Source organism: Euphorbia lathyris, chromosome 3 (genome assembly GCF_963576675.1).
Source record: "Euphorbia lathyris chromosome 3, ddEupLath1.1, whole genome shotgun sequence".
Lineage (NCBI taxonomy): Eukaryota > Viridiplantae > Streptophyta > Magnoliopsida > Malpighiales > Euphorbiaceae > Euphorbia > Euphorbia lathyris.
The window spans coordinates 26,324,906-26,346,483 of NC_088912.1; the positions used below are offsets into that span (position 1 = coordinate 26,324,906).

At 34.2% G+C, this 21,578-nt stretch overlaps 2 protein-coding genes across 2 annotated transcripts; both read right to left on the reverse strand.

The window, feature by feature from the left end:
* Nucleotides 1–4,334: 4,334 nt before the first annotated feature.
* On the reverse strand, nucleotides 4,335–5,940 carry LOC136224533 (phospholipase A1-II 1-like). Its single transcript, XM_066012895.1, has 2 exons — nucleotides 5,372–5,940; nucleotides 4,335–5,286 (listed from the first exon to the last, which is right to left on the reverse strand). The coding sequence occupies exons 1-2, from the start codon at nucleotides 5,921–5,923 to the stop codon at nucleotides 4,645–4,647; spliced, it is 1,194 nt and encodes a 397-aa protein (XP_065868967.1). The 5' UTR covers nucleotides 5,924–5,940; the 3' UTR covers nucleotides 4,335–4,644.
* Nucleotides 5,941–17,165: 11,225 nt separating this feature from the next.
* On the reverse strand, nucleotides 17,166–18,771 carry LOC136224534 (phospholipase A1-II 1-like). Its single transcript, XM_066012896.1, has 2 exons — nucleotides 18,203–18,771; nucleotides 17,166–18,117 (listed from the first exon to the last, which is right to left on the reverse strand). The coding sequence occupies exons 1-2, from the start codon at nucleotides 18,752–18,754 to the stop codon at nucleotides 17,476–17,478; spliced, it is 1,194 nt and encodes a 397-aa protein (XP_065868968.1). The 5' UTR covers nucleotides 18,755–18,771; the 3' UTR covers nucleotides 17,166–17,475.
* Nucleotides 18,772–21,578: the final 2,807 nt, after the last annotated feature.

The following is a 21,578-nucleotide window of genomic DNA, read 5'->3' on the forward strand; positions in this document are numbered from 1 at the left end:
AATAACTTTTTAATTCTTGATTTTTGGCGATATTCTAAATGGATTAATTTCTAAAACTTAATGATGTACGCTAATTCTTTTTTTTAATTCACTTAAATACAATTGTAATGTAGTCTTTGGTGTTTAATTTATACTGATCATACTTGTTTATGTTGAATAACAATGACGTTAGTTACATATTGAATTAAATTAAGTTAAACTTTGTTATTTGAGCTTTGAGTAAATTAATTGTGTTGATAAATTTGAAATATTGAAATTATAATTTATTCATTATTTTGAAAGGAGTGTATATAATTATATGTTTTAAAATGGAGTGGTTTGTTTAGTGGAAAGTAAATTATCATAATTGTTGGAGCAAAATTCAGGTTGTTGATCCTAGTATCAAATGTAAGAGTACGATATATACTATTTATGACGAAGGGTTATTAAAATTTTCTATATACTTTTTCGGGTAAAACACTACAAGAAACAAGCTTTTGTCGGGAAAATTTTCCCCACAAAACATCTTAATTTCCCCACTGAAGGTTTTGTGAAATGAAAACTTCAACAAAATAAACACGGATATTATGGCAAAAAGAAACAACTACCAAAAGGAATCAGATAAACATATACTAAACCAAGCCGTATAAATCCTTGATGAAGGGCACGACCAGAAGAAGACCGGGGCTGAGCATCACCAAACTGAGTTAGAGACCGACAAACCATTATTAGCGAGTGTAACAGCAACACAAAATGTGAATTCCACAAACTGCCTCTTCGTGCAAAGGATCAAGCGGTGTACCCATTCCTGATTAATATCTCAAGGAACTGAAGTGGACTTCGTCCTAAAAAGACACAACCTAGCATAATCAACTTCGAGTCGTAGACGATGCCAACCATTACTCCAAGCTTTCTTAATAGCAAAGGTAACACCCTTAAGCCCTGTTTAGAAAGAAAACGATTATGGAATAGAAAAGACAAACGCGCAATGAGAAAAAACCCTTATAACATTATGAAAAATTGGTGTCGGAGCAGCTGAACAAGGGCCCTCACAATGCAAAACCCAATGTATTTAACGTCATCCGGAAAGAGAGGCAGACTAATGAGCCTCAACGATGCAAGGCGCCTTGGGAGGATGACCCAACAGAAAAAACTGTGAAATAATATGTTGTTCAAGCTAGATTGTTTAATGGTCTTCAAATAATGAAATCTGACTTCGTAATCATACACTAAAGGGATCGAAGCGAACATAAAATTCTCAGAGTATGATTGTGGAAGAAAGCTTCATTTTGAAAATGTCACAAAAGTCAAAATTGTGCTAACAATGGCAGCCGACGACAAAACGCTTTATTGGGAACTGGAAGTATGATGTGTAGCACTAATCAACATATCAAGAATGGAATTAGACATATTTAAATGCTTGCCAAAGAGTCTAGAGATGGCTTTCTAGATCTCAATTGTGAAATTCCAGTGCTGAAAGGGATGACCAAAGGACTCGTTCGAGGCGCAACAAAGATATTAGCTACGAGTAACAAACTACTAGAAAAATAAGAGTTACACGCCAATTTAAGGAACCGACACTATTCAAAACGAAGCCCATCTCGACCGCCTAGGTCCCGCTTGAAATCGAGAATCTGTCCCGATTTTGTCTGATTAGTCCCTCTAGGCATTTTTTTTGGCTCCTTGCCGATTTTTAGCCGCTTGGGATCTGTCGACGTCGCCTAGATGACCTAGACGCCGCCTAAGTGACGATGAAGAAAATCATTTTTTGTGTTGAATTTATTTTTTTCTTTATTATAATTTACTTTTGAGTTCTTTCAATGATATTGTTGTTGAAATGTTGATGTTTGCATAGTTTTAGAGATATATGTTCGAAATATAGATGTTTTTCTATATTAAATAATTTTATACTATTGTTTTTAGATATTATAATACATATTAATTGAATTTATATAATAATTTTTTGATTAACAAATAAAAAATACAGATTCGATTAATCCCCGGTTAATCTTCGACCAATTCCCGATTAATTCTTGAGGGCCATGTCCGTCTGACTAGCACGTAACGTTTTCTACAACCTTGGGAACCAAACATAAATTAGTCTCTAATTGAGGACTAAATTTTTTCATTAACAATACTATTAATCACTAAGTACGTGAAAAGTCTTTGGCCACTCGACACTTAATCTTAAAGACCTAATTTTATAGAAAACAATATGCGTTTATTTTTTAAGGGCAAAGTGTAACTTTTTCTTTTACCAAAAAGACAAAAGTGTTGTTACTACTTCTATCCCAACTCCTATTTACCTGTCCCAATCTTTCATCTTCCTCCTTTATAAGGGCAGCGAGCGGAGTTGGCAATAGTCTCATACTGATTCTGATTACTAGGTAGATTCACTTGCATCTTTTATTTCTAATGTACATCTCCAGGTTCATTAATGATAGTTTCTAGGCTTAATTGGAACCCAACCCCCTAAACTTATAACTTTTTTTTCACCTGACCCCATCAACTTAGGGGACAACCTGTCAACCCCATCAACTCTCCAAAAACATCATATACAACCTCTTACACCCATATGTTCGGTCAAAATATTGACCCGTGTAGAAAATGTGCTTCACTATTGACCACACCAATGCCATGTGTCATTTTTTTATTAAATTTTTTCATTGACACCCCTGCTCGGCGAGCAAGCCCATTTGTGCTCGGGAAGCAACTACCAGACATGGATTTCGATCAGAATTCTTATGCCAAAATCCCAACTCCAATCAACTCGTAACACGTGGCATTTGTGTGGTCAGCAGTCAAGCGCGTTTTCCACACGGGTCAATATTTTGACCGAACATAGGAGTGTAAGAGGCTGTATGTGATGTTTTTAGAGAATTGAGGGGTTGAGAGGTTGTCCCTAAGTTGATGGGTCAGGTGAAAAAAAGTTACAAGTTTAGGGGTTTGGGTGCCTATTAAGCCTAGTTTCTATCTATCTAAAAAAAGATAAACTCCTAAATCCATTTGGGCACAACAATAGTCATAAAAGTTTATGCTCATGTTTCTCTCAGCATTCAAAATTATGGTTCACCAAGTGGCTCTTTTGGCAGAGTTTCAATTTTTATTTATGTTTTTTTTTAACTTTTTTTTGTTTGTTTTTCAGGTTTACCCCCATTTTCAGCTATTCCTTATTTTAGCGTCTTAATATTTTTTCATTTTTCATGGAAAACTTTATGGAATTTAAAGTTGCAAGTGCTCGACCCAAACTACAGTTAAGCATTCATCTTTATTTAATATTGTGTATCTGTCCATAAGTCTCCGAACCACAGCTAGAACCTGCATCTAATATATATTATATTATAATCAGTCTCAATTTGGTGAATTTCGTTGGCCATACATAGTTTTCTCTTTCTTCAGGCCAGTGGTCATTTTATGTTAAATCGAGACAAGTTGGCAGTTCATCGTGGCTTCTGTGGCTCGAGGGGAATTGTGAAGGAAGTAATCATAAATAAGATTTATTGTCTAGATAGGATTACTTTATATGTGTAATTAGAATTCCTAGCATGCGTAGCATTTTCTTATTTATATTAGTCCTAGTTAATTGCCTATATGTATATATATGCTTGTGTATGATTTATTTAAGGGTTAATTTTAAAAAAAAAAAATCAACGTGGTTTCACGTTTTTGCAGATGGATACCTGTAGCTTTTTCCTAACAAAACAAGCCATGTGGTTGGCCATTTTTTATTATTTTGGGTTGACTTTACCAAATTTGGCTGATAACGAACTCGAAATGAAACTTTTCAAGAATTAAAATTGTTTAGTATCATATTTACTATGGAACCACATTTATTATTTTTCAAAATCGTTATTTTTGGAGTTTTCTCTTGCTAAACATTAACTTTCTATCTCATAAAAACAACAACACCTAAATAGACCCAAACCTAAAAAGTTGAAAAATTAAATGTCACATTATGTATATTTTGTTGTAAATTAACACAATGTCGAACCTTGGAGGGTTAGAGCTTGAATTTGAAGGCCTAGAAATACCCACGAGTACTTGTAACTCATTTGGTTTTCTTCAGGAACTTGTGTTTTGGGTATATCTTCTACTTTTATTTTCTGTGTTTTGATGTTTTTTATTATTTGATTATAACTGAATACTGACTAATAAGTGATATGTAATTCATGCGGATAAATTGATACAATAATTGGCATAGTTTGTAAAACAAAAACCGCATGTTTTACACAAATTAAAAAGACCTTTAATAGAACACAATATAGTGTTTAGAAATGCTAAGTAGAAAGCAGAGCGAAATAGTACCATAATGATAATGAAATTGAGTGAAATACAAATTTAATTAGAAAGTATGGTAATGAATCTAGCGTGTTGAATAAGTTCTAGTAAGCATAAAACAACTTTTTCAATAATTTTGATAGGAGAAAGAAACTTGAGTTATTCTTAAAGGAGATAGTACAATGATAAATTACAAGATAAGAAACAGACACACACAGTCACAATCCTAAACCTTAAAAGGAAAAAGGGTTAGGAAAATAAAGAAAAAACACTTGAGAAATTGATGATTTAGAGTCCAAATTTAACTAGCATACACTTATATTTATTTGATAGATTAGGGGTATATGTGTAGTTTTTGGGTTAAATTTGGAGCTTATAGGTTTATAATTAAGAAAGAATTAGATCAGGAGGAGGAGGAGGAATGTAGTCATTGAGCTTCCAAAATCCATTCTCCATCTGAACCAAACCTTTATTGATAACAGAGGTCCACCAAGTGGGAGGCACCTTGTAAAGAGCATTCAAGAGATCATCATATTTGTTGACTAGTGCAACATCGAAATCAAATCCCAACTTGAAGTCATTTCCTTCTCCTTGGTAAGCAGCAATTCCATAGAAATGAAGGTTGAGATCATGCGACTGCACGTTGGTGTGTGTCTTTATGTCTGCTGAATTTTGGGTGTTAATGTAAAGCTGTACACCAACCTCTGAATATCTAGTGATGATTAAATCTGGAGGAAGATCAGGAACAATATCCTTATTATTTCGAATGCGCAACAGATGAAGATTAGGCAGGGAATTAAACAATTCCAGAAATGTTTTGTCTCCAACGCGGGGGCAACCATAAACAAAAGCAGTGACTGGATATACGACCGAAGTAGAACCAGATGGCTTGTTATATCCATTGAAAACTATGTCCATTGCATTCAGAGTTGCAAGTGCTCCACCCAAACTATGACCTACTACAGTTATGCTCACATCTTCATTTAATGCTGAGTATTTGTCCACAAGTCTCCGAACCACAGCTAGAACCTGTATCCAATATATACTATATTATAGTCAGTCTTATTTATTTATGTGAAAGTGAAAGTGAAAGTGAAATACAAATAATATATACCTGTTCTCTAGCACTGGTTTTACTGTAAACTGAATTTGCACTTTTGTCAGTGTAGACATTGAGAAAACCCTGATGTACCTTTGCATTATTACCAGGAAAAACCTCTGGAGCTGAAGTCTGACAAAAGTTAATATTTTTTAACCATTCAATTGGCAACCTTGTTCCCCTCCAACATATCAGGATGTCTCTCCTGCCTAAAACAAGCTTTCCTTCATCGGTTGCAACAGCAACATACCCCATAAATGCAGATTGTCTTTTTGCCCAATCTCCAATTTCGACTTCTGATCTTGCATAAAAGCAGTCACTCACTTCGTATTTGAATGGATTCCCAAGTTCTAGTCCTGCCCGAATGAACAGTTCCTCCGTAGGAAATAAGCATAGTCCATACCCATCAGATTGTTCCACGCCATTGAAACAATCATTCACCGCACTAATTCTTTCACCGTACTGAACAAGATACCGCCGGAGATTATCGTCGATAGGGTCTAAAAGACCATTCCAATTGTTTTCAATGCCGCTAAGTGCCTTCCATTTTGATGCTATGCACTCCATTATGATATGATATATGCTTTTAATTTGTTTTTCTCTGATCTTCCTTCTTATTTGCACATATATATAGGTATCAAAATTAGTATTTTAATCAACACCAGATAAGGATCCATTATTAGAAAAATTATATCAGTTTATGTTTATCCAAATTAATCTGGATGTTCAACAGCCTAATCAAATTCAGAAATGTGATTTACATGTTTTTATAACATCTGTACTGTAAATATATACTTTATAGTCTAGTTACTCTGAAAAATTAAGGATAATATTCATTATATATCAACATTAACCCTTTCTTCTTCTTGTTTAACGTTTACTTATTTTTTTATACTTTTATTTCTCGTCTCATACCCACCCACGTTTTTATTTCTTTTTCATCTTGTTAATCACTTTCCAATTCTTTATCATCCTAGCTTCCAATATTATATATCATTCATCTTATCTTTTTGGTAGATTAACCAAAGAAATTCTATATTAATTAACTAAGCCTATATATAATAGGGATCCGAATTAATTAATTAAGCCTATATACAATGAGCTAGAGATGAATTAATTAGTCCTCTCGGAATTGATTTAAGGGTCCCTGAATTTGGCTAATAGGATCAATTTTCTCCTAATTCAACTTTAAGCATCAATCTAACCCTTTAACTCGACACTTGATATCAAATTAGTCCAAATGACACGTGTCTAATAACTGCCAATCATATACTGACACGTGTCCTTTTCCGACTAATTTGATCTCAAGTGTCCAGTTCAAGGACCAATTTGATACCCAAACTCCATTAATTATTCCTACTAGTCAACTTAAATGGCCAAATTGTTTCTTAATTAGAACATTGAACTTATGATTTGATGGTTAAGTTCTTATTGCTTCTTTCAAAATTAGAACTTATGTTTTTAATTTTGATAGTTAAGTTCTTACGTTTTGATATGACTCCTTCAAAACTAGAATTACAATACCAACTTAGACCTTATTTCAGAATTAGAATGAGTGTACATGTTTCACAGATATTCAGAACCAATGTATAAAAGAGTTTAGGGAATGTGATTTTAAAAAAAAAACAAAATACTCCAGATATGAAATTAGGAATGAGCTTAGGGTTTATAACTTTAAATCTTTAGATTTTCAATTGTATTTAAATTTGTGAATGTTTTGCTAAATAGGTGACATGTTTATTATATATTTATGTTTTGTTTAATTGATTTATTTATTTATTATTAACGAGTATGGGTACCTCGGAATTAAATGAGACAAAATGGATCCAAAATGTGCATCTGTTAGGGTAATGGGAAAAGAATAAATATAATAACAGCGTAACTGTACGAGAATAACCTTGCTTACACATAAGTATGATTAACACAGGGTATATATATATTAAAAATAAAATATTTGATTTGTGAATATATATAAAATTATAAAGCATTATTAAGTCTAGTTATATCATTATAACTAAACTTTTTTTAGAACAACTTTGAAATATATTTATTATATATATAAAAGTTTAATGCCAGAAATATATATTTAACACTGACAAAATTATATATATAGGGAATAAAGTCTAATGTGAGAAATATATATTTAACACTGATAAATTTTCTATCATTTCAATCCAATTCGGTTATCGGTCCAATTCTAGATAAATTTCTATCAATGTTTTTAATGTCAAATGTTCAATTCCGTCCAGTTCTTTGAAAAAAGTCAATGGTTCGGGTTGATCCTATATATTGACTCATGAACATCGTTTTTTGGAGAAAGCATAATCAACTTCGATTTTGTCATTTTCCGGCAAGATATATGTATTCAAATGAGGATTTGGACTCTTAGGGTTGCAGGGATTATGTTGGTATACTCGGTTTCTTCGTATGTCAAAGTTGAATTCTCCCGAATCAATTGTATTCCCGACGAGGTACAAAAACAATGTAGAAGATTCCTGAAATTATTTTTAAAGTATGTTAGAGTAGAAGAACTAAAACTGAAAATTGTCGAGGGCTAAATATATAATTTTGACGGGCTAATTAGTTTATGGAATACAAAATAAAGAGTCAAGGCACAAAATACATGGTATAAAAAAAAATAAGGACTTGACTATATTTTTTCAGACACTCAACATCTCAAAAATGAGACCTCCTTATATAAAAAATCCAATACAATATTTCTTGTACAAACCCATACAAAACCCATAAAAAACCCATACATAGACTTTGACACATACATTACACCCATACCTTGACTTTGAATACAACTATTTAATTCTTTCTTTTCACATGCTTTTGTTTTATTTATTTTATTTATTGTTATTTTTTATATCAAAAATTAAGTTTATTATTTTGTATTATTATTATTTTAACATGCTCCATTAAACTTAATTTTTCGTGACTCCCAATTGAGCTCTCAGTTGACTGAACACGTCATGTTTTAGCGGCTTCGTGAAAATATCTGCAATTTGATCTTGAGTTTTCACGTACTCAGCTTTACCTCCTTTTGCTCAATGCATTCCCGAATAAAATGATACCTCGTATCAATGTGCTTACTTCGATCATGAAACACTGGATTTTTCGCTAATGCCAGTGCAGATTTATTATCAATAAAAATCTCTGTTGGATCATTTTGACTCATCTGAAATTCTTTTAGAAATTTCCGGAGCCAAATCGCATGACACACACAAGATGTTGCAGCTACATATTCAGCTTCGCATGTAGATAACGTCACGTTCAGTTGCTTTTTTGAACTCCATGTGAATGCAGTATCACCCAGAAAAAATACAAAACCAGTTGTACTTTTTCGGTCATCCTTGTCATCGGCCCAGTCACTATCACTGTATCCAACTAATTTGAAATCATCAGATTTTGAATAAAGTAAACCCAAATTAGTTGTACCTTTAATATAACGGAGAATTCTTTTTGCTGCGTTCCAATGTGACACCGTTGGGGCTTCCATGTATCGACTTACTAAGCCGACTGCATAAAGAATATCTGGTCTCGTACATGTCAAGTATCTGAGACTTCCGGCCAAGCTTCGGAATAATATCGGGTTGACTCTGTCTCCACCTTCATCTTTTGTCAACTTGATTCCACATTTGACTAGCGTGCTGACAGAATGACAATTTTCCATCTTGAACTTCTTTAAGATCTCCTTCGCAAAACCACCTTGAGAAATAAAAATTCCGCCGTCATTCTGCTTCACTTCAATGCCAAGATAATATGACATTAGACCAATGTCAGTCATCTCGAACTCACGAGACATTGTCTTCTTGAACTCTTCAAACATCTTAGGATTGTTCCCTGTAAAAATGAGATCATCCACATACAAACAAACAAGTAACATATCTCCATTTTTCACCTTTGCATACATGGCATATTCATGTGGGCATTTGACAAAACCATTTTCTTAAAAATATTTGTCAATGCGACTGTTCCAGGCCCGTGATGCTTGCTTAAGACCATAAAGTGCCTTTTTCAATTTTAGCACTTTGTTTTCTTGACCTTTCATAACATACCCAGGTGGTTGCTGGATATAAATTTCCTCTTCCAGATATCCGTTGAGAAATGCAGATTTCACGTCCATTTGATGGATTCTCCACCCGTGTTGAGCAGCTACAGAAATTATCAGTCTGATACTCTCCATTCTGGCAACAGGAGCAAAAACTTCATTGTAGTCAATTCCGGGTCGTTGACTGAACCCTTTTGCCACCAGTCTTGCTTTATGTCGGACGATTTCACCGTTTGCATCTTTCTTTGCTTTGAAAACCCATTTAACTCCAATGGGTTTTTGACCGACCAGAAGTGATGTCAGCTCCCATGTTTTATTTTTCTCGATCAAATGAATCTCCTCTTCCATGGCTTTTCTCCATTTTTCATCTTTCATTGCTTCTTCTGGATCTGTTGGTTCATCATTAACAAAATGACAATAAAGTGTTAATTCATCATCGAGATTTCTTGTTACATCATAGAGATCTTTAATAGGTATGAATTTTTTAGGCTTTCCGGGCGGATGTTTATCTGAACTGTCTTCATTACTCGAGGACGAACTCGAACTAGATGAGCTTACTGATGTCGAATTGGTTGCTGGTGTTGTGGCTGCGACTGTGGCTGGTTCTTCCTGATCATTGTCTTCATCCATAAAAGGATAAAAACTGTAGCTGTTTTCTTTTTCACCGGTCCAGTCCCAAACTGCTTCTTCATCAATGGTGACATCTCTACTGATGATGATTTTTTGAGTCTGAGGATCCAACATTTTGTACCCTTTGGAATGTTCTGAATAGCCCACAAACAAATATTTCTTGCTTTTATCATCTAGCTTCTTGCGTTCTTCATCCGGTACATGGACATGAGCAACACTGCCAAAAAGAGGCAAATGAGAAATACTGGGTTTTATTCCGCTCCATGCTTCTTGTGGAGTTTGATCCCAAACACCGACAGTTGGCGATCTGTTCAACAGGTAGACAGCACAGTCCACTGGTTCAGCCCATAACTCCTTCGGTAAATTTTTGCTTTTTAACATGCTCCTCACCATGTTGAGCACCGTTCTGTTCTTTCTTTCTACTACGCCATTTTGCTGAGGTGATCTGGGGACTGAAAGGAAATGACGGATTCCATGATCTTCACAAAATTGCTTGAAAGAGATGGACATGTATTCACCACCTCTGTCTGATCTGAGTTCCTTAATAGAATGACCACTTTCTTTCTCCACTTGGACTTTCAATTTTTTAAATGTCTCAAAAACTTCTGTTTTTTCCTTCAAAAAATACACCAAGGTTTTCTACTATAATCATCAATGAAAAGTAGAAAATATTTATTTTTTCCCAGGGACTGTGGAGTGATCGGTCCACACACGTCTGTGTGAACTAGCTCAAGTGGCGCATTTGCTCTTGACATGGACTCCTTTGGAAAACTGGTTCTGAATTGTTTTCCAACAAGACATCCTTGACACAGTTGATGAGGCTGGTCAATGTGAGGCAATCCGTTTACCATCTGCTTCTGTCCCAACAGCTTCAGTCCTCCAAAATTGAGATGTCCGTACCGTAAATGCCAAAGCCAGGGGGGACTTTGCACACGAGCTTTCAAACATTTGGCCACGTCCGTCTGAATGTTAATTGTGAACATTCTGTTTCTCGCCATGGGTACTCGTGCAATCAGCTCCTTTTTCTCATTCAACAGGAGTAGTTTCCGGTCCACCATGTGAACTTCATAATTTTTCTCGAGTAACTGTCCCAAACTCAAAATATTTCTTTTCATGTTAGAAACATAATAAACATTATCAATAAACTGGTGAGCGCCATTTTTGAGCCGAATAAGAATGGTTCCTTTGCCTGTAATAGGAACCTTAGAGGAATCTCCAAATACAACATTACCGCGAATGGATTCATAGAGCTCCACGAACATCTCCTTGTCACCACACATATGGTTACTTGCCGCATTGTCAAGATACCAGATATTATTTTCGCGATTTTCTTCACCTTCGTAGGTAAGTAACACTGTGCCAGTTACTTCCTCATCTTGAATATTATTGACAGTCTCCTCTACCTCCTTAGGCGGACTCCAACATTCCATCGCGTAGTGACCATACTTAGAGCAATTGTAACATTGAATGTTGGACTTGTCGCGTCCTCCATTCGGCCTCTAGTTTCCTCTTCCTTGACCGTGTCCTCGGCCTCTTCCTCTGCCTCTGGTGAATTGAGTGCTTCTGTCATTGTTGCTATTGCTGTTTTCATTTCTGCCTTGACTTCTGCCACGTCCTCGTCCTCTACCATTTCCTCCTCGACCTCTTCCGCGTCCTCTGTCGGAATGACTACTTTCGCCATTTTTAAACACAGCCTTTGTTGCTAAGACTTGTTCTGCGGAATCTTCTCTTCGTTTCTCAAACTGCTCCTCTCGTGCTTGTAGTGACCCTACAACTTCATCAACGGACATTTCGCTGATGTCTCTGGACTCCTCCATAGCCACCACTATGTAATCAAATTTTGGTAGTAGTGATCGCATAATTTTTTCAACAATTCTGGACTCTTCAATTTTTTCTCCATACTGCCGCATCTGATTTATGACAGATTTTACTCGGGATGAGTAATCACTAATGACCTCCGTCTCTTTCATCCTCATCGTCTCAAATTCTCCTCTCAGCATCTGCAAACGAACTTTTTTAACTTTCTCCTCCCCTTGAAGAGAAACTCGTAGGATTTCCCACGCTTGTTTGGCGGTTGTAGCTTCAGCTACTTTCTCGAACATTAATTCATCCAAACCTTGATGGATGAGAGTAAGCGGCTTTTGATCGCTTTTGCGATTTTTTTGCAAAGTATCTTTTTCTGCCTATGACAATGCTGCCTCGTTGGACGGGACTACGTAGCCTTTTTCAACAATGTCCCAGACATCTTGACATCCGAGTAACGCCTTCATTCGAATACACCAACTTGAATAATTGGTTTTGGTGAGCTGAGGGTATTGATAAGGAAGTTTGAGACCGTCTCACATTTTTATAGGGTCTTTTTTACGGAAGACTGACTCTCGTAACGTGGCTCTGATACCATTTTGTTAGAGTAGAAGAACTAAAACTGAAAATTGTCGAGGGCTAAATATATAATTTAGACGGCCTAATTAGTTTATGGAATACAAAATAAAGAGTCAAGGCACAAAATACATGGTATAAAAAAAAAATAAGGACTTGGACTATATTTTTTCGGACACTCAACATCTCAAAAATGAGACCTCCATATATAAAAAATCCAATAAATTATTTCTTGGACAAACCCATACAAAACCCATACATAGACTTTGACACATACAACACACTCATACCTTGACTTTGAATACAACTATTTAATTCTTTCTTTTCACATGCTTTTGTTTTATTTATTTTTATTTTTTATATCAAAAATTAAGTTTATTATTTTTTATTATTATTATTTTAACAAAGTATTCTAAAGAATTTTTAGAATAACTTTTTAATTCTTGATTTTTGGCGATATTCTAAATGGATTAATTTCTAAAACTTAAGGAAGTACACTAATTGGTTTTTTTTTTAATTCACTTAAATACAATTGTAATGTAGTCTTTGGTGTTTAATTTATACTGATCATACTCGTTTATGTTGAATAACAATGACGTTAGTTACATATTGAATTAAATTAAGTTAAACTTTCTTATTTGAGCTTTGAGTAAATTAATTGTGTTGATAAATTTGAAATATTGAAATTATAATTTATTCATTATTTTGAAAGGAGTGTATATAATTATATATTTTAAAATGGAGTGGTTTGTTTAGTGGAAAGTAAATTATCTTAATTGTTGGAGCAAAATTCAGGTGGTTGATCCTAGTATCAAATGTAAGAGTACGATATATATTATTTGTGACGAAGGGTTATTAAAATTTTCTATATACTTTTTCGGGTAAAACACTACAAGAAACAAGCTTTTGTTGGGAAAATTTTCCCCACAAAAATCTTAATTTCGCCACTAAAGGTTTTGTGAAATGAAAACTTCAACAAAATAAACACGGATATTATGGCAAAACAACTACCAAAAGGAATCAAAATAAACATATACTGAACCAAGCCGTATAAATCCTTGATGAAGGGCACGACCAGAAGAAGACCGGGGCTGAGCATCACCAAACTGAGTTAGAGACCGACAAACCATTATTAGCGAGTGTAACAGCAACACAAAATGTGAATTCCACAAACTGCCTCATCGTGCAAAGGATCAAGGGGTGTACCCATTCCTGATTAATATCTCAAGGAACTGAAGTGGACTTCGTCCTAAAAAGACACAACCTAGCAGAATCAACTTCGAGTCGTAGACGATGCCAACCATTACTCCAAGCTTTCTTAATAGCAAAGGTAACACCCTTAAGCCCAGTTTAGAAAGAAAACGATTATGGAATAGAAAAGACAAACGCGCCATGAGAAAAACCCTTATAGCATTATCAAAAATTGGTGTCGGAGCAGCTGAACAAGGGCCCTCACAATGAAAAACCAAATGTATTTAACGTCATCCAGAAAAAGAGGCACACTAATGAGCCACAACGATGCAAGGCGCCTTGGGAGGACGACCCGACAGAAAAAACTGTGAAATAATATGTTGTTCAAGCTAGATTGTTTAATGGTCTTCAAATAATGAAATCTGACTCCGTAATCATACACTAAAGGGATCGAAGCGAACATAAAATTCTCAGAGTATGATTGTGGAAGAAAGCTTCATTTTGAAGATGTCACAAAAGTCAAAATTGTGCTAACAATGGCAGACGACGACAAAACGCTTTATTGGGAACTGGAAGTATGATGTGTAGCACTAATCTAACATATTTAAATGCTTGCCAAAGAGTCTAGAGATGGCTTTCTAGATCTCAATTGTGAAATTCCAGTGCTGAAAGGGATGACCAAAGGACTCGTTCGAGGCGCAACAAAGAGATTAGCTACGAGTAACAAACTACTAGAAAAATAAGAGTTACACGCCAATTTAAGGAACCAACACTATTCAAAACGAAGCCCATCTCGACCGCCTAGGTCCCGTTCGAATTCGAGAATCTTCCCCGATTTTGTCTGATTAGTCCCTCTAGGCATTTTATTTTTGCTCCTTGCCGATTTTTAGCCGCTTGGGATCTGTCGACGTCGCCTAGACCGCCTAGACGCCGCCTAAGTGACGATGAAGAAAATCATTTTTTGTGTTGAATTTATTTTTTTCTTTATTATAATTTACTTTTGAGTTCTTTCAATGATATTGTTGTTGAAATGTTGATGTTTGTATAGTTTTAGAGATATATGTTCGAAATATAGATGATTTTCTATATTAAATAATTTATACTATTGTTTTTAGATATTATAATACATATTAATTGAATTTATATAATAATTTGTTGATTAACAAATAAAAAATACAGATCCGATTAATCCCCGGTTAATCTCCGACCAATCCTTGATTAATTCTTGAGGGCCATGTCCGTCTGACTAGCACGTAACGTTTTCTACAACCTTGGGAACCAAACATAAATCTGTCTCTAATTGAGGACTAAAGTTTTTCATTAACAATACTATTAATCACTAAGTACGTGAAAAGTCTTTGCCCACTCGGCACTTAATCTTAAAGACCTAATTTTATAGAAAACAATATGCCTTTATTTTTTAAGTGCAAAGTGTAACTTTTTTTTTTACCAAAAAGACAAAAGTGTTGTTACTACTTTTATCCCAACTCCTATTTACCTGTCCCAATCTTTCATCTTCCTCCTTTATAAGGGCAGCGAGCGGAGTTGGCAATAGTCTCATACTGATTCTGATTACTGGGTAGATTCACTTGCATCTTTTATTTCTAATGTACATCTCCAGGTTCATTAATGATAGTTTCTAGGCTTAATTGGAACCCAACCCCCTAAACTTATAACTTTTTTTCACCTGACCCCCTCAACTTAGGGGACAACCTCTCAACCCCATCAACTCTCCAAAAACATCATATACAACCTCTTACACCCATATGTTCGGTCAAAATATTGACCCGTGTAGAAAATGTGCTTGACTGTTGACCACACCAATGACATGTGTCATTTTTTTATTAAATTTTTTCATTGACACCCCTGCTCGGCGAGCAAGCCCATTTGTGCTCGGTGAGCAACTACCAGAGATGGATTTCGATCAGAATTCTTATGCAAGAATCCCAACTCCAATCAACTCGTAACACGTGGCATTTGTGTGGTCAGCAGTCAAGCGCGTTTTCCACACGGGTCAATATTTTGACCGAACATAGGAGTGTAAGAGGCTGTATGTGATGTTTTTGGAGAATTGAGGGGCTTGAGAGGTTGTCCCCTAAGTTGATGGGTCAGGTGAAAAAAAAGTTACAAGTTTAGGGGTTTGGGTGCCTATTAAGCCTAGTTTCTATCTATCTAAAAAAAGATAAACTCCTAAATCCATTTGGGCACAACAATAGTCATAAAAGTTTATGCTCATGTTTCTTTCAGCATTCAAAATTATGGTTCACCAAGTGGCTCTTTTGGCAGAGTTTCAATTTTTATTTATGTTTTTTTTTTCTTAACTTTTTTTTTGTTTGTTTTTCAGGTTTACCCCCATTTTCAGGTATTCCTTATTTTAGCTTCTTAATTTTTTTCATTTTTCATGGAAAACTTTATGGAATTTAGAGTTGCAAGTGCTCGACCCAGACTACAGTTAAGCATGCATCTTTATTTAATGTTGTGTATCTGTCCACAAGTCTCCGAACCACAGCTAGAACCTGCATCTAATATATATTATATTATAATCAGTCTCAATTTAGTGAATTTCGTTGGCCATACATAGTTTTCTCTTTCTTCAGGCCAGTGGTCATTTTATGTTAAATCGAGACAAGTTGGCAGTTCATCGTGGCTTCTGTGGCTCGAGGGGAATTGTGAAGGAAGTAATGATAAATAAGATTTATTGTCTAGATAGGATTACTTTATATGTGTAATTAGAATTCTTAGCATGCGTAGCATTTTCTTATTTATATTAGTCCTAGTTACTTGCCTATATGTATATATATGCTTGTGTATGATTTATTTAAGGGTTAATTCAAAAATAAAAAAAAATCAACGTGGTTTCACGTTTTTGCAGATGGATACCTGTAGCTTTTTCCTAACAAAACAAGCCATGTGGTTGGCCATTTTTTTTTATTTTGGGTTGACTTTACCAAATTTGGCTGATAACGAACTCGAAATGAAACTTTTCAAGAATTAAAATTGTTTAGTATCATATTTACTATGGAACCACATTTATTATTTTTCAAAATCGTTATTTTTGGAGTTTTCTCTTGCTAAACATTAACTTTCTATCTCATAAAAACAACAACACCTAAATGGACCCAAACCTAAAAAGTTGAAAAATTAAATGTCACATTATGTATATTTTGTTGTAAACTAACACAATGTCGAACCTTGGAGGGTTAGAGCTTGAATTTGAAGGCCTAGAAATACCCACGAGTACTTGTAACTCATTTGGTTTTCTTCAGGAACTTGTGTTTTGGGTATATCTTCTACTTTTATTTTCTGTGTTTTGATGTTTTTTATTATTTGATTATAACTGAATACTGACTAATAAGTGATATGTAATTCATGCGGATAAATTGATACAATAATTGGCATAGTTTGTAAAACAAAAACCGCATGTTTTACACAAATTAAAAAGACCTTTAATAGAACACAGTATAGTGTTTAGAAATGCTAAGTAGAAAGCAGAGCGAAATAGTACCATAATGATAATGAAATTGAGTGAAATACAAATTTAATTAGAAAGTATGGTAATGAATCTAGCGTGTTGAATAAGTTCTAGTAAGCATAAAACAACTTTTTCAATAATTTTGATAGGAGAAAGAAACTTGAGTTATTCTTAAAGGAGATAGTACAATGATAAATTACAAGATAAGAAACAGACACACACAGTCACAATCCTAAACCTTAAAAGGAAAAAGGGTTAGGAAAATAAAGAAAAAACACTTGAGAAATTGATGATTTAGAGTCCAAATTTAACTAGCATACACTTATATTTATTTGATAGATTAGGGGTATATGTGTAGTTTTTGGGTTAAATTTGGAGCTTATAGGTTTATAATTAAGAAAGAATTAGATCAGGAGGAGGAGGAGGAATGTAGTCATTGAGCTTCCAAAATCCATTCTCCATCTGAACCAAACCTTTATTGATAACAGAGGTCCACCAAGTGGGAGGCACCTTGTAAAGAGCATTCAAGAGATCATCATATTTGTTGACTAGTGCAACATCGAAATCAAATCCCAACTTGAAGTCATTTCCTTCTCCTTGGTAAGCAGCAATTCCATAGAAATGAAGGTTGAGATCATGCGACTGCACGTTGGTGTGTGTCTTTATGTCTGCTGAATTTTGGGTGTTAATGTAAAGCTGTACACCAACCTCTGAATATCTAGTGATGATTAAATCTGGAGGAAGATCAGGAACAATATCCTTATTATTTCGAATGCGCAACAGATGAAGATTAGGCAGGGAATTAAACAATTCCAGAAATGTTTTGTCTCCAACGCGGGGGCAACCATAAACAAAAGCAGTGACTGGATATACGACCGAAGTAGAACCAGATGGCTTGTTATATCCATTGAAAACTATGTCCATTGCATTCAGAGTTGCAAGTGCTCCACCCAAACTATGACCTACTACAGTTATGCTCACATCTTCATTTAATGCTGAGTATTTGTCCACAAGTCTCCGAACCACAGCTAGAACCTGTATCCAATATATACTATATTATAGTCAGTCTTATTTATTTATGTGAAAGTGAAAGTGAAAGTGAAATACAAATAATATATACCTGTTCTCTAGCACTGGTTTTACTGTAAACTGAATTTGCACTTTTGTCAGTGTAGACATTGAGAAAACCCTGATGTACCTTTGCATTATTACCAGGAAAAACCTCTGGAGCTGAAGTCTGACAAAAGTTAATATTTTTTAACCATTCAATTGGCAACCTTGTTCCCCTCCAACATATCAGGATGTCTCTCCTGCCTAAAACAAGCTTTCCTTCATCGGTTGCAACAGCAACATACCCCATAAATGCAGATTGTCTTTTTGCCCAATCTCCAATTTCGACTTCTGATCTTGCATAAAAGCAGTCACTCACTTCGTATTTGAATGGATTCCCAAGTTCTAGTCCTGCCCGAATGAACAGTTCCTCCGTAGGAAATAAGCATAGTCCATACCCATCAGATTGTTCCACGCCATTGAAACAATCATTCACCGCACTAATTCTTTCACCGTACTGAACAAGATACCGCCGGAGATTATCGTCGATAGGGTCTAAAAGACCATTCCAATTGTTTTCAATGCCGCTAAGTGCCTTCCATTTTGATGCTATGCACTCCATTATGATATGATATATGCTTTTAATTTGTTTTTCTCTGATCTTCCTTCTTATTTGCACATATATATAGGTATCAAAATTAGTATTTTAATCAACACCAGATAAGGATCCATTATTAGAAAAATTATATCAGTTTATGTTTATCCAAATTAATCTGGATGTTCAACAGCCTAATCAAATTCAGAAATGTGATTTACATGTTTTTATAACATCTGTACTGTAAATATATACTTTATAGTCTAGTTACTCTGAAAAATTAAGGATAATATTCATTATATATCAACATTAACCCTTTCTTCTTCTTGTTTAACGTTTACTTATTTTTTTATACTTTTATTTCTCGTCTCATACCCACCCACGTTTTTATTTCTTTTTCATCTTGTTAATCACTTTCCAATTCTTTATCATCCTAGCTTCCAATATTATATATCATTCATCTTATCTTTTTGGTAGATTAACCAAAGAAATTCTATATTAATTAACTAAGCCTATATATAATAGGGATCCGAATTAATTAATTAAGCCTATATACAATGAGCTAGAGATGAATTAATTAGTCCTCTCGGAATTGATTTAAGGGTCCCTGAATTTGGCTAATAGGATCAATTTTCTCCTAATTCAACTTTAAGCATCAATCTAACCCTTTAACTCGACACTTGATATCAAATTAGTCCAAATGACACGTGTCTAATAACTGCCAATCATATACTGACACGTGTCCTTTTCCGACTAATTTGATCTCAAGTGTCCAGTTCAAGGACCAATTTGATACCCAAACTCCATTAATTATTCCTACTAGTCAACTTAAATGGCCAAATTGTTTCTTAATTAGAACATTGAACTTATGATTTGATGGTTAAGTTCTTATTGCTTCTTTCAAAATTAGAACTTATGTTTTTAATTTTGATAGTTAAGTTCTTACGTTTTGATATGACTCCTTCAAAACTAGAATTACAATACCAACTTAGACCTTATTTCAGAATTAGAATGAGTGTACATGTTTCACAGATATTCAGAACCAATGTATAAAAGAGTTTAGGGAATGTGATTTTAAAAAAAAAACAAAATACTCCAGATATGAAATTAGGAATGAGCTTAGGGTTTATAACTTTAAATCTTTAGATTTTCAATTGTATTTAAATTTGTGAATGTTTTGCTAAATAGGTGACATGTTTATTATATATTTATGTTTTGTTTAATTGATTTATTTATTTATTATTAACGAGTATGGGTACCTCGGAATTAAATGAGACAAAATGGATCCAAAATGTGCATCTGTTAGGGTAATGGGAAAAGAATAAATATAATAACAGCGTAACTGTACGAGAATAACCTTGCTTACACATAAGTATGATTAACACAGGGTATATATATATTAAAAATAAAATATTTGATTTGTGAATATATATAAAATTATAAAGCATTATTAAGTCTAGTTATATCATTATAACTAAACTTTTTTTAGAACAACTTTGAAATATATTTATTATATATATAAAAGTTTAATGCCAGAAATATATATTTAACACTGACAAAATTATATATATAGGGAATAAAGTCTAATGTGAGAAATATATATTTAACACTGATAAATTTTCTATCATTTCAATCCAATTCGGTTATCGGTCCAATTCTAGATAAATTTCTATCAATGTTTTTAATGTCAAATGTTCAATTCCGTCCAGTTCTTTGAAAAAAGTCAATGGTTCGGGTTGATCCTATATATTGACTCATGAACATCGTTTTTTGGAGAAAGCATAATCAACTTCGATTTTGTCATTTTCCGGCAAGATATATGTATTCAAATGAGGATTTGGACTCTTAGGGTTGCAGGGATTATGTTGGTATACTCGGTTTCTTCGTATGTCAAAGTTGAATTCTCCCGAATCAATTGTATTCCCGACGAGGTACAAAAACAATGTAGAAGATTCCTGAAATTATTTTTAAAGTATGTTAGAGTAGAAGAACTAAAACTGAAAATTGTCGAGGGCTAAATATATAATTTTGACGGGCTAATTAGTTTATGGAATACAAAATAAAGAGTCAAGGCACAAAATACATGGTATAAAAAAAAATAAGGACTTGACTATATTTTTTCAGACACTCAACATCTCAAAAATGAGACCTCCTTATATAAAAAATCCAATACAATATTTCTTGTACAAACCCATACAAAACCCATAAAAAACCCATACATAGACTTTGACACATACATTACACCCATACCTTGACTTTGAATACAACTATTTAATTCTTTCTTTTCACATGCTTTTGTTTTATTTATTTTATTTATTGTTATTTTTTATATCAAAAATTAAGTTTATTATTTTGTATTATTATTATTTTAACATGCTCCATTAAACTTAATTTTTCGTGACTCCCAATTGAGCTCTCAGTTGACTGAACACGTCATGTTTTAGCGGCTTCGTGAAAATATCTGCAATTTGATCTTGAGTTTTCACGTACTCAGCTTTACCTCCTTTTGCTCAATGCATTCCCGAATAAAATGATACCTCGTATCAATGTGCTTACTTCGATCATGAAACACTGGATTTTTCGCTAATGCCAGTGCAGATTTATTATCAATAAAAATCTCTGTTGGATCATTTTGACTCATCTGAAATTCTTTTAGAAATTTCCGGAGCCAAATCGCATGACACACACAAGATGTTGCAGCTACATATTCAGCTTCGCAGGTAGATAACGTCACGATCAGTTGCTTTTTTGAACTCCATGTGAATGCAGTATCACCCAGAAAAAATACAAAACCAGTTGTACTTTTTCGGTCATCCTTGTCATCGGCCCAGTCACTATCACTGTATCCAAC